The 16,445-nt window shown below is 31.4% G+C and overlaps 1 protein-coding gene and 1 long non-coding RNA gene across 3 annotated transcripts in view; one reads left to right on the forward strand and one right to left on the reverse strand.

Annotated features, from left to right (window-relative positions):
- The window catches only part of LOC129915456 (dynein axonemal heavy chain 7), a 119,538-nt gene that overhangs the window by 73,768 nt on the left and 29,325 nt on the right, over positions 1-16,445 (forward strand). Inside the window, exons 27-28 of one of the 2 annotated variants that reach the window (XM_055995014.1) lie at positions 597-1,594; positions 5,252-5,645. In XM_055995014.1, coding sequence (XP_055850989.1) covers positions 597-1,594; positions 5,252-5,645 — 1,392 coding nt within the window. Of the gene's footprint in view, positions 1-596; positions 1,595-5,251; positions 5,646-16,445 lie in introns of those variants that run through there. The other variant, XM_055995009.1, reaches the window with a different exon arrangement.
- Positions 1-16,445, reverse strand: part of LOC129915738 (uncharacterized) — a 279,418-nt gene that overhangs the window by 62,687 nt on the left and 200,286 nt on the right. The window lies entirely within an intron of this gene.

Below are 16,445 nucleotides of genomic sequence, written 5' to 3' on the forward strand. Positions count from 1 at the left end.
TTTAAAAAAACGGCTCTAACGATTTTGAAATTTTTTTTCTAAAAATGCGCCCTAATATATCAAATAAAACTGCATACTTGTTTTGGAGGGCAATTTGATTTCAGATTTAATTTAATTTTTTTTTTTTACCGATTTTTATATTTTTTTTTCAATATTTTTTTGTTTTGTTTTTATATACCTACATTTCCCAAATTTCTATATAAAAAGTCTTAAAAATTTAAGCAACTTTAACTCTAAGAGCACGTTCGTGCGACCCAGTCGTCCATTTTATTTTTTCTTACATTCCGAAGCCGATATCTTTTGACGAAATTCTCAAAATTGGATTTGAAATGCAGATATTTGTTCATAATTAACAGACCATTCATTCAGGAAAAAAAATACAAATCTATTTGCTTTAATTTCGAAAAAAAAATCCACTTGCCAAAAAAAATACATATTTAAAAATTTTCTCCAAATTTCAGTGATTTATTTAAGATTCCTTATCTAGTGTTAGTTCTAATTTTCCAATAAAATATTTTAGTTAAGCTAATTTAAGAATGATCTAAAATTTGATGTCTTAACATTAATTTTTTCTATTTTAATTTTTTTCTCTGTAGAAAAAATGGGCCGACAATTTGTGGAACCACCACAATTTGACTTGCAAGCTTCTTTTAGCGACTCACATTGCTGCATACCTTTGATATTTATTCTAACGCCAGGTGCTGATCCCACAGCAACTCTCCTCAAGTTTGCAGATGATCAAGGTTTTGGCTCAAATCGATTGTTTTCACTGTCTCTTGGCCAAGGACAAGGTCCAATAGCTGTGAAACTCATTGATGAGGGCACTAAATTTGGCAATTGGGTAGTTCTACAAAATTGTCACTTGGCCAAAAGCTTTATGCCAGTTTTAGAGAAAATCTGCGAAACACTTTTGCCCGATCAAACACATCCAGATTTTCGTTTATGGCTCACATCATATCCAGCTGATCATTTCCCCGTTGTAGTATTGCAAAATGGCATTAAAATGACAAATGAACCTCCAAAAGGATTACGCTCGAATATAATTCGTTCATTTCTAACTGATCCGATTAATGATCCCGAATGGTTTGAGAATTGTAAACAGCCAACCACATTTAAAAGACTCATCTATTCGTTGTGTTTCTTTCATGCTGTGATTCAAGAACGTCGATATTTCGGACCAATTGGATGGAATATACCCTATGAATTTAATGAAACTGATTTAAGAATAAGTTTAATGCAATTGAGAATGTTTTTGGATCAATATGTTGGTGTGAATTATGAAGCATTAAGATATTTAACTGGAGAATGTAATTATGGTGGTCGAGTGACAGATGATTGGGATAGACGAACGCTCAAAACTACATTGGATCGATTTTATTGTCCCGAAATGTTTGATGAAGAAAAGGTCTATTATTTGGATGATTCTGAGGTGTATTATGTGCCGGAGTTTAGAGAGAATGAAGCTTATGTGAATTTCACCAAACAATTACCTTTGATAGCAAAACCAGCTATTTTTGGATTCCATCCGAATGCAGATATTATGAAGGATCAAAATGAAACGGATGAATTGCTAGCGCATACTTTGTTAACACAGGTAAGTTTTTTCTATTTTTTTTCTGACAGCGTTCTATTTCTTAAATCACACGAAGTATTTGTCAGCCAAAGAAATCTAAAGTGTTCACCTTCAAAAGGCTCCGATCTCATAGTTTGCCGACCCTCGAATAATGCAATTTATTTGCTCTACTCTATCAAGTCCTTAAAGACTTCTTAAGAACATTGGCTGAAATAGTGCAAAAGTACAAAAGTAGACATTTTAAAACTTTGAAAAAAGAAAAGGTTAGTTTTTCTTCTAAAGAAGAATTTGTATATTCTATTGAGGAAGTAGTGAATATAGTACAGGCTTTATTCATAGAAAAAAAAGCATTTGAACTTCTCAAAAACCTCTTTTGTGACTATCCTTTGCTCTGTTTCTAAGTAGCTCTCCAAAATCTGAAGACCTTGTCGGAAATCCTAAAAAAAAAATTGTTTGATGAGCTTATTGTACGTAGGCGTATTTAAATTTTTTAAATTTTTTTTAACACTTCTGCTATTTTTTAACAAATTTAGCTATCGAGAAAGAAAAATCAACTCTCTACGACCTACCTTTTCGAAAATAATTTTTTTACAGTGTCATTTTTCCCTTATTTACACTACTTAATGATTGATTTTATAAAAACATATTTGTGAAGCTGTTTTTCTTTAAAAGTTGTAAGTTTTTCCAATTCATATTGATTTTAAATTCAAAGTTTTCAACAAGATACATACACAGGGTGTCCCGGGATGAGATAAGAAGATTTTGGGGGATGATTTTTGGGTATATTAACCCTCTGTAGGCACACCTCTTTTTTGTGACATGATAGGCACACGGGTACGAATTTGGTTTATACTTTTTCGTGTCGCTAGAACTTTTTTCGGTCACAATATTTTTTAGAGAACAAAGCATGAAATAAATGTAGAATATTCCGAGGAATTCGAATATTGTATTCACAATTCCGAAAAAAAATATTTTCACCCTTATAAAGAGATTTTTTTGTAACCACTCTTTTTTGAAAAATCGTAATTTTTTTTTATTTTTGTCCTGCCAAATTCGCACCCGTGTGCCGACAGAGGGTTAATATTGAATGGATATAAATATTTTGAGGGAGACACTGTGTCAAATAAACTAGAAGTTGAATTTCCCCAAAGTCACCTCATGAATTTGCGGCTTTCTAAAAATAATCTCATAAAAAGTAAAGGAATCCTTTGAATCACGTCATTTTATATTAATTCTGTTTCCAAAGAAATTTTTTAACTAACAATTTTTACCTGAAAATATGAGTTTTAATGAGAGATCATTTTAAAAGCCCATACAAAGAATATAGGGAAATAACAATCACATAGCATGATTGGAATAACATCCCAGCTCATTTCCACATTTGAAGAAATTCCATGTTAAAGTAAAATGATTGGTAAAATGGAACTAAAGGTAAAAAAAAGGGCTGGCACAAAGCCACCTTTAAGAGATAATTTCATACCATTTAATGGTAGTTTTCTTCTATTCCCAATAAATTTAAAACTGGTCCAAAAATAATCTTAATTTTATTTTATAAAAAATAAGTTAGATGAGAGGGGGCCCCCACTTTTTTTCCACCCCGGGACCCCCACAGCCTTAAAGCCGGCCCTGCTTAGGGTGACCTGGTCAGTCAAAAAAATCCACTTTCACCATTGTGGAATCGGAACTGAGGCAGCGTATGTACCTACTACCTACAAATAAAAACTCACTATTGTGGAATCAGGCCCCAGCGCTATAAGGGGCTACAATCCATTGTTGATTTGGTTGGTTAAAGTCGCTTTCATCTACTACGCCGCACAGTGGGCCACATTTTTATTTTTCATTGCTAAATTCATAACTTTTTAACGAGTTGAGAAATTAAAAAAAAAAAAAACTTTGTTTTATTTAAGAAACGGAAAACATACAGCTATGAATTTGACAAGTCTCAGTAAAATTTGTTGACAGGGTGTGTCAGAATCTTGTCTTGAAATTATTTATTTGTTTGTTTTTATTTTTTGCTTGTTATTTGCAATGAAAGTATTTAAGGTATTTTTTTTTTAATATAAAAACTAGCTGTGTGTTTTTGGCATTGTTATCCGTATCCGCATTTGGCATTTACATGCAATAAAAAAACGCAGCTGCCGATAGGAATAGAAGCTAAATCAAGCTGCGGACAGAATTTTGATGAAGTGTATAATTTTCATGTGTCTTGGTGCATGCATATACATTTTTGTTTTGTGTTGATAATTGATACACTAGCCCAAAAAATTAAGGGAACAAAAAAAAAATCGTGATTTTTTTTTAGTGATTTTCGATAGGCTGCATCTCAGTAAAAAATGATCGCATCATGACAAAATAAAAAGCATATGAAAGCTCTGTTCTTCTAGTAAAATAGCTTAATTGTTTTTACTTTTCTCCTAAGAAAGTAGGAAAATTTTTTTCCGATAAAATGATTATTATTTTAAGAAAGACTATTTATTTGGCTTTAAGATTCATTTTGTTTCAAACTTCTACGATTTTTTTTAGACTGCAATATAAGTCATCAAACCAAAAACCATACTTTCGACTTTGACTATCAATATCTCAACAACGGATCACTGTACAGAATATTCAAGGACACATTTAAAAACTTCATTCAATTCTCTACAAAGGAATTAAGTTTGCTTTTTGTTAAACAAAATGTTTTCTAATTTTTTAGATTAATTTAGAAAAGCTATCAAAATAGGCATTTTTATGGTTTTTTGGAAAATTTACCGCTATTTTATTTCTATGGGTGATAAGATTAAACTGAGGCTTAATTATCTTTCATTCTCATTTCAATTTCCTAAAAATTCAGCAATTAGTATCGGTTTTTTTTTCTGACAGAGGATAGACATAACACATGAAACCTTGAATTTACGCTCTTTATAGAAGAAAACAAATACAAAATAGAAAATCCCACTATTTTCATAATTTCTCCTCCCTTTTCTCGTCAAATTTTTTTAAGTTATCACATTTAATTTAGCGTAAGATATCACTAAAAATTCTTAATCATTAGTCTTTGGGTAGAAAATAAACTTATCTAACTAAGACATCCATCCTTTTATCAAATATTAATTTTAACATGCACACTTAAATTCAATACAACATTTTAATTGAAAATCCCTTTTTTTCTCTCCATAATTGCTGCTTACAAAACTAAGGATCGAGTGGTAAGTAAATACACCTGATTTATATAGGCTTTAGGTAAACCTACCTACCTGCTTATACCGGCATGATTTTATATATCTTTACAAAAAGTTAATTAACCATTTAAAGAGAAATTTTAATATTTGATTGTATTTCCTTTCGTTAAAACCCCAATCTCTTTGTTTTTGCCCCGCTAAAAAACGCACCATTTTGTAAACGCGAATAAATAAAGGACCTCGCAGCTCAACGGGTAAGTTTATATACATACACAGATACACAATACAATCAGGCATAATTAACCTTTGTTCGTTGTGTGATGCCTGTTCGTTTGTTCGTTTGTTCGTTAGTGCTAACTTTTCAATTTATTCTTCGCACTTTGCGCCTCCATTTTGGTTTTTCATATCGTCCTCTCTCGTCCTTTTTCCATTTGATGGGCTTTTTCAAAAAAAAAAACATACATACAACTGAATGCTGGGTGTGGTGGTGCTGTTGGATGATGCTAATAAAACAAAGAAATCCCTGACACAGCAGGCAATTTACATTGAAAGCTTATCCAGGAAATTTCCCGAAAACCTTCATTTACCTAATGTTCCTAAATGTCCTGAATTCCTATCCCTTGATATTTCCATTTCATTCATCCTCACACAGGACACAACAACAACAACTGCTAGCGGGACCGGGAATGATGGTGCTGCTACAGCAACACCTGAAGAACTGGTAATTAATGTAGCCTCAGATATTCTAATGAAGCTTCCTGAAGACTTTGATCGTGATGCTGCGTTAGCTAAATATCCAACAAGCTATCATCAGAGTATGAATACAGTGTTGGTGCAGGAAATGGTGCGCTTTAATGTTTTACTTGGAACCATTCGCACCAGTTTGATAACTTTGAAGAAAGCCATTAAGGGTGAGTAATTTTATATATAGCTATTCAACTTTTAACATTTATATATATTTATATAATCAACTATTTATATAAACGGGCGGGGATTGATGCAAATTATTTTCTAATTGAATGTATCCAATTAGGACTAGATTGAGATTTGGTATAGGAGGAGACCTGGGGGCTATTATACGATGGGGGTTTATAGAGACGATGGAGTAGATGAAGGGAGTAAATGGTGCTTTTTGTAATTACGATTGATGCGAAGGCAATGTTATAGTTAGTCGTTCTTTTTTTTTTTGAAAATAGGTATTCATTGATTTTTAAGTTTTCTATGTGTTTGTTTGACATGAGAGTTAATGTGGTTGATGTTTAATTTAAATTAATTGGAGCTTTGTGCAATGCGTGTAATTATGTTGGAGCCAACACGTCATCTCTTGGTTAATTAGTGATTTGTGGAAAAATATTTGAGAGACGTTAAGTGAATATTTAAACGTTGTATTAAGCCGTGTATGTTTTTTTTTTTTGGGTTCTAAATGTTTTCAAATTAACTGCCCGGTGAATATGACTACAAGCCTTGGAATACGGACCGATTTAAGGCTATTGAAAGCTTAGATCACAACTAGCCCAGTCGGAAATGGAAAAAATTAGATCGTGTAATTTTTTTCATAGGACGGTAGAGGGGGTCACTGAAAGCTTAAAACCAGTTTTTCGGGAAAATCAAGCTCGAGCCAAAGCCGCCATCTTGGATTTAAGAAAAAACAAGTTTTAGTGAATAACTCGGCCATTAATGATTTTTGACAAAGATGATATAGCTAAAACTTGTAGAAAATTTTATTTTCTATAACTTTTATCTTAATAATTTTTTCTGTGTGACCAATATTTTTCGAGTTAATTTGAAAAAAAGCTGCAATGTTAGTTTTTTGCAAAATCCTATAATTTTGTTAACAAAAGGAACTATTTCAAAATCGGTGTCATTAAAAAAAAAAACGGGTAAATATTATAATTGATGTCTAGCAAGACAACAACAATAAAAGATTAAAAGAGAGAGAGAGAGAGAGTTATAAACAATTGGTCTTATCTCAGGCATTAATTAATAAATAAAAAAATTCAAAGACTTTGTTGTCTTGCTAGACATCAATTATAATATTTACTCGTTTTTTTTTTTAAATGACACTTACCGATTTTGATATAGTTCCTTTTGTTAACAAAATTATAGGAATTTGCAAAAACTAACATTGCAGCTAGTGCTAGATTTATCATCCCCAAAAACATATAAAAACACTCCCATATTGTGTTGATCTAAAAATTTATACTCAAAGCAGGTATAACGTTTAAGCTGAGTAAGAGAATAGTTTTTTTTTCAAATTAACTGGAAAAATATTGGTCACACAGAAAAAACTATTAAGATAAAAGTTGTACAAAATAAAATTTTCTACAAGTTATACCCATATAATTTTTGTCAAAAATCAGAAATGACCGAGTTATTCACTAGAACTTGTTTTTTTTTTTTCTTAAATCCAAGATGGCGGCTTTGGTTCAAGCTCGTTTTTCCCGAAAACCTGGGGTCGAATTACGGCATACGTACGTTAACGTACTGAATCTATATGTCTCTTTCTTTTTCTTCTGATTAAATAGAGACAGCAGTAGTCTAAAAATGAACGTATGATCGAAATCGTATGGCGTAATTCAACCCCTGGTTTTAAGCTCTCAGTGACCACCTTTACCGTCCTATGAAAAAAAAAATTGCACGATCTAATTTTTTCCATTTGAAACGTTCAATTCGACTGGGCTAAACATCTACTACGGCTGCAGCGGTGTACAGTGGATCGAAAGCTGAAAAAGTTGACATCGGGCTATAACTTTTTAATTACTGAACGGATTTGGAAGGTTTTTTTTTCACAATTTTAATCTTAGAATGTCAGGGACTTCAATTAATGAGAAATATGAAAAAATATTTTGAAATATTTAAATATTTCAATTTGAAAATCAGGGGGGTCATTCCGTAATTTTGAAAACGATAATCGAATAGATGATAATCGTTTAACAGTTTGAGAATCCTTAAAGCTATTTTAAGGCAATTCTAATTCAATATTTCCTAAATATGTAATATAAAGTTAATCTTCTTCGTTGGCTTTATGATTTGAGTCTATCTTGATTTGAGTCTATCTTTACTTACACGCTTCTTCAGGACTAAGAAAAATAATTCTAGAAAGCTCTAAAAACGTCTTTTTCAAGACATTTTTTATTGATTTTCAAAATATATAAGCTTGATATAAAAAAACCTAAACTTTAATCAACTGCAATCAATTGGGGATCATTAGAGGATTCAAGATAAGTATTTATTCTATACGTTTTTAAAGCTTTCTAGAATTATTTTTCTTAGTCCTGAAGAAGCGTGTAAGCACACGTGAAACGTCGACACAGAAGAAAAGATAGACTCAAATCAAAAAAAGATTAACTTTATTTAAAAAGAAAGGTCACGGAATAAGGAAGTATTTGTAGTTTATATAAATAAAAGTTTTCGTATCCCTAGAAGTCGTGTTAGTCTAGGCTAGGTGATTTAGTAGATACCTCTTACTCGGGTGTCCGAGGTTCGATTCCAGATAATGGAATTGTTTTTTTATCCTTATTTTCTCAATAATTGTCAATAAATAAACGATAGCTAAATAGGTCTCGTTTTTGGAGAATTTATTCGTTTTTGGATGCAATATTTGATTTTTTAAAAGTGTTTATTAACCCTCTGTCGGCACACGGGTGCGAATTTGACAGGAACAAAATAAAAAGTGTTCACAAAAAAGTTTCCTATAAGGGTGAAGATATATTTTTTTGGAATTGTGAATACAATATTCCAATTCCTCGGAAAATTCTACATCAATTTCTCTATAAAATAGTGAGACCGAAAAAAGTTCTAGCGACATGAAAAAGTATAAGCCAAATTCGCAAAAAAAGAGGTGTGCCTACAGAGGGTTAATTTATTCCAATCACCTATTAATTTGGAAACTCCACAAAAAAAACAAAAAATATAAATGATTAATTTATACAAATAACCATAATGTTAGATTAAATTATTTTAATATGTATAACAAAACACTTAACACATTTTCCAAAATTGTATTCCATGGGCATAAGTTTTGACTTTTAAGTCATTAAAAAAAAATTCATATTTGTTTAGCTATAGCAAAATTTTTCGATTTTGATTTTGATTTTGATTTTGGAAAATGAAAATTTTCAAAAATTATATAGGTAAGTACGATACGAATAAGAAGAAAACTTAGAGACAAATCATTTGCCGCTTCCAACGCATATGTAAGTGTACATGACCATTTTGATAATAATTCTCACAGATTTTATCAAAACTTTCGCCTATCCAAAGAAGCGTTCGTTTTAGTATTAGAAACTATTTATTTAAACATCGGCCGCCGTTCAAGAGACATTTCGCCTATACCTTGTTTTAAAAAACGAATAGTGTTTCGATACACGTAGGTATTTAAATAATTTACTGTAACATTATGGTTATGTGTAGAAAATAATCATTATTTTGTGTGTTTGTTTGTTTGTGGAGATTGCAAATTGCAAACTGCAATCAATGATTGGAATTAATTCCTAAACACTTTTATAAAATCAAATATTGCACTCAAAAACGAATAAATTCTCCAAAAAATCGACCTATTTAGCTATCGTTTAGTTATTGACGATTATTAACGATTATTGAGAAAATAAAAACAAAAAAAACAATTTCAATTTCGGGAATCGAACCTCGGACACCCAAGTTAAGAATACCAACATTCGTTTGAATCAATATAAACTTATTATTAAAATTATAAAAAAAAATTCTTATCCATTGAAAGTGCTGAATTAAAAAAAAAATCATGTGTGCAATTCATTTTTCTTGAAAAAAAAAATCGAAAAAATATAACCTTTTTATTCCATCACTTTTTATGTATGACCACCTACAATTAATTTTATACCATCTGAAAGGTTCAGCTCAAAATATTTAAATCGACCATGTCTATACAACATCTACAAAAAGAGTTTTCATAAAAAAAACAAAACAATCAATCTCTTTTCTCTTCTAACGCCATTAAATCCATTTTTTAAATGACAACCTACATATATACAATTTTATATCATTATCAATTCGCCTTTTATATGACGCTCCAATCATATTTCTACAATGCCTACAAAAAAAGTAAGATTTTTTTAAAGCCAACCATGTCAATATTTCAAACTGAGATTATGGTACTTCCTACTACAGATCTTCACAGGTGTTTTGAGGTAGTTTTCAAGTTTCAAGAATTTCTGTAGGTACAGAACCAAATTTGTCTATAAAAATTTTTAGATTTTTTTTATTAATCACCATCACAAATATGATAATATTTTACTTTAAGCTATGGTTATAAGAAAAAATTTTTTATAATTAATTCCAAGAAATTCTTATGCTGTACGTAAACAAAGAATTATTTGTTTTCTAACGTAAATATTCAAAATCACTCAAATCACGGTTGTTTGCGTTTAACAGGTAAAAAAACTTGGTAGGTACATACGTGTAATGTTTCATTTTAAATTTTAATTTAAAGCTCCTGAACTTAATTGAAATAAACTTGTTGCACCAGATTTCAATAAGAAACAAATGGAAAATTGCATCAACATAGTAATTTTTAAAATCATAATTTACCGTTGAAGAGATTAAAAATGGTCAACTACTTATTTTGTGAAAAAAGGTTTCTTGCTCTCGTATAAAGTACGTTTCGCAAATTTAGATTTAATTTGAAACAAAAATATTATTTATGATATTTACTAAAAATTTACCTAAATTAAATATATGTGCAAACATTTTTTAATATTTTATATTTTTATAAGAAATGTAAAAAAAAATAAAACAAACATGAATAAAAGATTTTTTTAAATGGTTTTGAGCTTCAAGCAAAAAGAAGACCGAAGGTTTTGTGGGGATATTTCTTTCAATTAGCAAATCAGTCTTATTATAGCCGTGTTTTATTGGTACTCAGTATTTTACTGAGTAAACATTTTATGCTCTAAATATCAAAAAACGATTAATTTTATTTCTTTTTTATAATCCTTTACTGTTGAAGTGTAAAAAATGTATATGTTAAGAAAAAAATTTTCTCTGTAAACCAACAAATAAAAAACTTTTGCTTATCCTTAGCAATCATTTGTTGTTGTTTACCGTGTAAAATTTTACTAAGCTAAGTACTGAGTTACCAATAAAACACGGCTTATGTCATTATTAGGATACTGTGGCGTATGCGTAACATTTTTTTCTTTAGAAAACTTAAACAGTTTATAAAATATTTTTCACTTGCCAATTAATGCAACGAATTGATCTTTGGTACTTTGAACGGTTAAAAGACGTTCATAACTAATCATTTAAATTTCACAATGTAATAACGAAGAAAAAAATAACAAAAATAATAAATATTATTAAAATTATTTTTATTTTAAGTGGAGTGATTGAATATTATTCAATTTTAAAGTTCAAGTGACCTCAACTCAAAAATTTATAAAGCGTTTCGCCCAGGTACGACAGTGGGCTCATCAGTTAGATCTGTCGTACCCTTACTAAGACGCCTTATTTTGGTCGATGTTTACCGACACTATATAAAACTCACAGCACGAATATACTGTGAATTTTAATATTCTAAGGGAATTTGTTTAAATTCACTTAAAATAAAAATGATTTTAATAATATTTATTATTTTTGTTATTTTTTTCTTCGTTATTATATCAGCCTGACCACGGCATACATTTTCTAAGTTTCTGAATTTAAACAAATTCCCTTAGAATATTAAAAGTCACAGTAAAATTAAAAAAAAATTCACACTCAAATTTTAATAAGATTTTCTCTATAAAAATAATAAGAAATCCTTATAGAAAAACCTTTATCGTTGCTTTTAATAAGATTTCCTCATAAAACATATGGGAGGTAAAATAATAAGGCAATCTGTTAGTTTTAAGGTGGTCATATTTTTCTCTGTGAGGTATATGTAAACGGGGTTGGATGCAGTCGGATCCAATTTTTTATGAATCTTGCATAGAACAAAATATGAAAATTCGAGTTTTTGCAAATTTTGAGGTAAAATTTTTGAACTTTTGAAAAATATAGTCAAAATTATAATTTCTCTAAATAGTCTCAACTACAGGTAAATACGGGTTCAAATTATATTATAAAATAGTGCTGAAGTAAGGTAAGATGAAAGCATTACGTTGCGTTTTCGCAACGCTCGCCGAAAGGGGTATCAAAATTTTCAAAATAATTTTTTTTTTACATGCGGAGTATGAGTCAATTTTATTTGAGTATTTTTATGAAGAAATGAACCAAATAAAGAAACACTGATGGGCAATGAAAGATTGTCGAAAATAAAATAACAAAATTTGAAATAAGTTATACATTATATTTGGTAATTTTATGCTTTCAAAGAATGGGATTTTGTGCGGTATTCATCGAAGTATTTTTGATGAATCGGGATATAACATTTCTTGGAGGAAAAGCAGTTTGGCTAGAACATTTACAACGTCGAAATAGAGCACTTCATTGGGATTTCCTTTAGTTTGGATATCTGGTTCATTGTTTGTTTCTGATCGCAACAGGGAATCTACAACAAATATTCTAAATTCTAGTTTTGGCATTGGTGTTCCTTACCAAACTTTTTGCAAATGCCATATATTTTCAATACTTTTAGTAATTCTTCATCCAGCTTGATAGTAAAATATAATTGATCAGTTCGAATCCGATAATTTGCTTGTAGCATTATCATTTATAAATCAATTCCAGCCATCGTTGTGATGTTTTCATGAATTGAATTTGGCATTGTAATGTTGACAAGTTTTCCCTTTATTCGATCAAACCGTTTTGCCTGATATATTTGTGGATCCATCAAATGATTTGATAAGACTCTTACAATTGTTGTTCCAGCGAACAGGTGCAATTTCATTTTCGTTATCGAATGCAAAATGAAACCATGACTTTTTCTCATTTGTTTGAGTTCGGTCAACTCTGATTTACCAATTCTATTCTCACGAACTATGAATGTTAATACAACACAAAAGTGGATTTTTTGCTCTGCATTGAGAATAAATCAAATATCAAATTACTTGGTTAGAAGGACGGTATTCTAGTTTGTGAGACTTAAAAAAATTGTCGATTGTTGGCGGATGCTGATTTGGTTTATCCATTTTTGAAAGGAATCAATTCAGAGAAGTTATCACTTGGTAATTGCACTACGATAAGTAGTCACTTTTATCACTTTTTTTTGACAACTTTTTTTTCTAAATTCTTGTGTGTACTTATGTATTCAAAAGCCATTTTTACCGACTTCCAAAAAGGAGGAGGTATTCAATTCGTCTGTATTTTTTTTTTTTTTTTTTTTTTATGTTTGTTACCGCATAACTTTGGACAGGGTCAATCAATTTTGATAATTCTTTTTGTATTGGAAAGCTAGTGGCTGCAGTGTGGTCCCATTTCAATTTCGTTGAGTTAAAGCCATAGGAACTATTAAAAAAACCATAAAATCCAGTTTTGATCAATGGAAGTCGGTTTTGTTTTTTGATAAAAAAGATTATTCCTATTTATAAATTTAACCATGTAATTAGTTAAGACACTTTTCTATTAGGAAATTTTTATTAAGTTTCATTGAAATAATTATAAAAAGTTTAAAGAATAGCTGTGTTTTATTTTCCTTGTGATCCAGATCAGATCATTGATTAATTTGGGAAACAATAACAAAACAAAATCCTGCTTTTGTTGGAAAGCTAACAAAAACAATGATCTGATTCGGATAACGAGGAATATAAAACATAGCTAATAAAGAAATGAATTACTTAAAGGCTTGGCCACACCGGAGGGTATGCGGTATAGCGGTAACGATATTTGTACTAAAAAAATTCCACACCTGAATGTTGTTGTGTCAGTTTGGAATTTTTTTCATACAAGTACCCTCACCGCTACCGCATACCCTCCAGTGTGGCCAAGCCTTAAAACGTTAGAGTGCGATACACAAAAAGAAATCTAAGCTGTTCTCATTGTTTAAAGTGACATGCTCGATATCTGGTGATAATATGCAGATTGAACGCTTCTTTTTGACGTGATAATGATAAAGTCTTCTAATTCGACTGTAGATGAACCGCGGTTGCATCCGCCCATCAGTACTGACTCTTTCTCCCGCTCCAACTATCACCTGAGCCTGTTAGCTGTGTTATATGGAGTGCAATTTCATCTTAAAGGCCAAGTCACAGGGGCGTACACTCCCTTGGGGCAAGCGGGACGGCGCCCTGGGGCCCCCGACCGACCCGAGGGCCCCCACTGGAGACAATGCAGAGAAGGAAACTGTTAGCATAAATTAAGTTACAAAGTAAATTAAAATGTATTTGAATCACCTCGGATACAAGGGAGACAAATTATGTTATTCAGCGTAATGTATAATGGATTGGTAGCCACACCATATATATTGATTTAAAAAAAGGTTTCCCCAGAGGCCCCAAAAAAATAAACTGCTTTTTTAAAAGAAAAATTATAATTTTATTTAAGCTATTACTTCAGTGGTTCAAAACAATCAAATAGAAAATTAAATATCAATTTAGGGGTCTCTAAATATTTAATTTTGGGGGCCCCTAGTACAAGTATATACTACTTTTATGGTAGACATTTTTAGTTACTATAGCAAAGTGCATTACGAACATATTAAAACATTAAAATAAATAAGCCATACAAAAAAAACTATATGGCGTATACGTACTTTTTCCTTGTATTTAAGGGGCCCCAAAATTTAGCCTTGCCCCGGGGCCCCGGCGACTCAACGTACACCACTGCCAAGTCATATGAAGCCAAGTTGAAATTAAGACAGCCATACGTACAGCTGTGTTCAAAATAATAGTAGTGCCTGCATCAAAATAACATTTTTTATAATTACGGTGCTTCTACGGTTAAAAATTTAGTTTCTTTGATGTCAAAGTTTGTAACGGTCAATTACTAATAAATGTATCATAGTTTTAAAATGAAAAAGAAGGTTCCAAATAATTTTTCATTGACTTTTGGTTGTTCTTTCTAATTTGACCTGTTCAAAATAATAGTAGTTAAAGTTATTTTTGAAGAATTTAAAAGCGGTTTATAACATAGAATATTTATTTTTGGTTTAAAAGTAAGTACTCATATAATAGGAACAATTTTTCAACAAAAAACGATTTGTTTCGGTTTTAATCTATTTAAAGTTCGAAGTGCAAAACACTTCAGTTCGGATAGCGGAAACTTTTACGAAAGCTGCTTGAAGAAGGGAAAACCTACTTGGAAATTCAAGGTCTTATGAGGATGCTCCCCTGCAATGGTAGCCAATGCAATAAACTCAACGAAAAACCCCAAACGCGCGGTAGAAAAAGAAAAAAGACCGTCGTAGATGACAGGCGTACTGTCCAGATGAGCAAAGCTGAGCCTTCAGCATCGTCGTTTCGAATCCAGAAGGCTTTAAGCCTGGATTGCAGTGCAGTGAACATTCGGAGGCGACTGTTAGAGACTAATTTGTACGCTTGAAGTCCACGAAAAGTTCTGTGAAACATGTTAAAAAGCGTATCCAGTTTGTAAAAGATTACATAAACTGGCCAGCGAAGTAATAGCGTAACATATTGTTTACTGATGCGAGCAAATTTGTCCTCTTTGGTGGTACTGGATCTCCAGAATACGTCCGACGTCCACCCAATACGGAATATGTTCCAAAGTATACGACGGAAAAAGTTAAACATGGAGGGTCGAAAATTTTAGTATTTTAACATATTTCTTTGTTAACAGCGGTACTTTATGTGAACTTCAAGCGTACAAATTAGTCTCTAACAGTCGCCTCCGAATGTTCACTGCACTGCAATCCAGGCTTAAAGCCTTCTGGATTTGAAACGACGATGCAGAAGGCTCAACTTTGCTCATCTGGACAATACGCCTGTCATCTACGACGGTCTTTTTTCTTTTTCTACCGCGCGTTTGGGGTTTTTCGTTGAGTTTATTGCATTGGCTACCATTGCAGGGGAGCATCCTCATAAGACCTTGAATTTCCAAGTAGGTTTTCCCTTCTTCAAGCAGCTTTCGTAAAAGTTTCCGTTATCCGAACTGCAGTGTTTTGCTCTTCGAACTTTAAATAGATTAAAACCGAAACAAATCGTTTTTTGTTGAAAAATTGTTCATATTATATGAGTACTTACTTTTAAACCAAAAATAAATATTCTATATTATAAACCGCTTTTAAATTCTTCAAAAATAACTTTAACTACTATTATTTTGAACAGGTCAAATTAGAAAGAACAACCAAAAGTCAATGAAAAATTATTTGGAACCTTCTTTTTCATTTTGAAACTATGATACATTTATCAGTAATTGACCGTTACAAACTTTGACATCAAAGAAACTAAATTTTTAACCGTAGAAGCACCGTAATTATAAAAAATGTTTTTTTGATGCAGCCACTACTATTATTTTGAACACAACTGTATATGAGGTCAGCAGATCAGGGTTTTAAAGCGCTGAATGATTTTTTTTTTTTGGACCAGAGGTTCAAGGTTAGTTTCCCAAGTGAGCGCAATACTTCTTTACAGAAAAATGCATAAGGCAATATTTGTAGATAATTTTATGACGAACAGATTTTCGATAGAACCCTATTGACCTCCGAGCAACAGGTCACGAGATATATGCGAAAAACTGATTTTCGTGACCTTTTGACCTCTATAACTTCTAACGCGGACGCGATATCAATGTCGATTTTTCACATCTTCATAACAACGCCGTAACGAAGGTCTATAATAAAATCGAGCCCAGTAGGAATTTTT

The sequence above is a fragment of the Episyrphus balteatus genome, chromosome 1 (genome assembly GCF_945859705.1).
Source record: "Episyrphus balteatus chromosome 1, idEpiBalt1.1, whole genome shotgun sequence".
NCBI classification, from domain to species: domain Eukaryota; kingdom Metazoa; phylum Arthropoda; class Insecta; order Diptera; family Syrphidae; genus Episyrphus; species Episyrphus balteatus.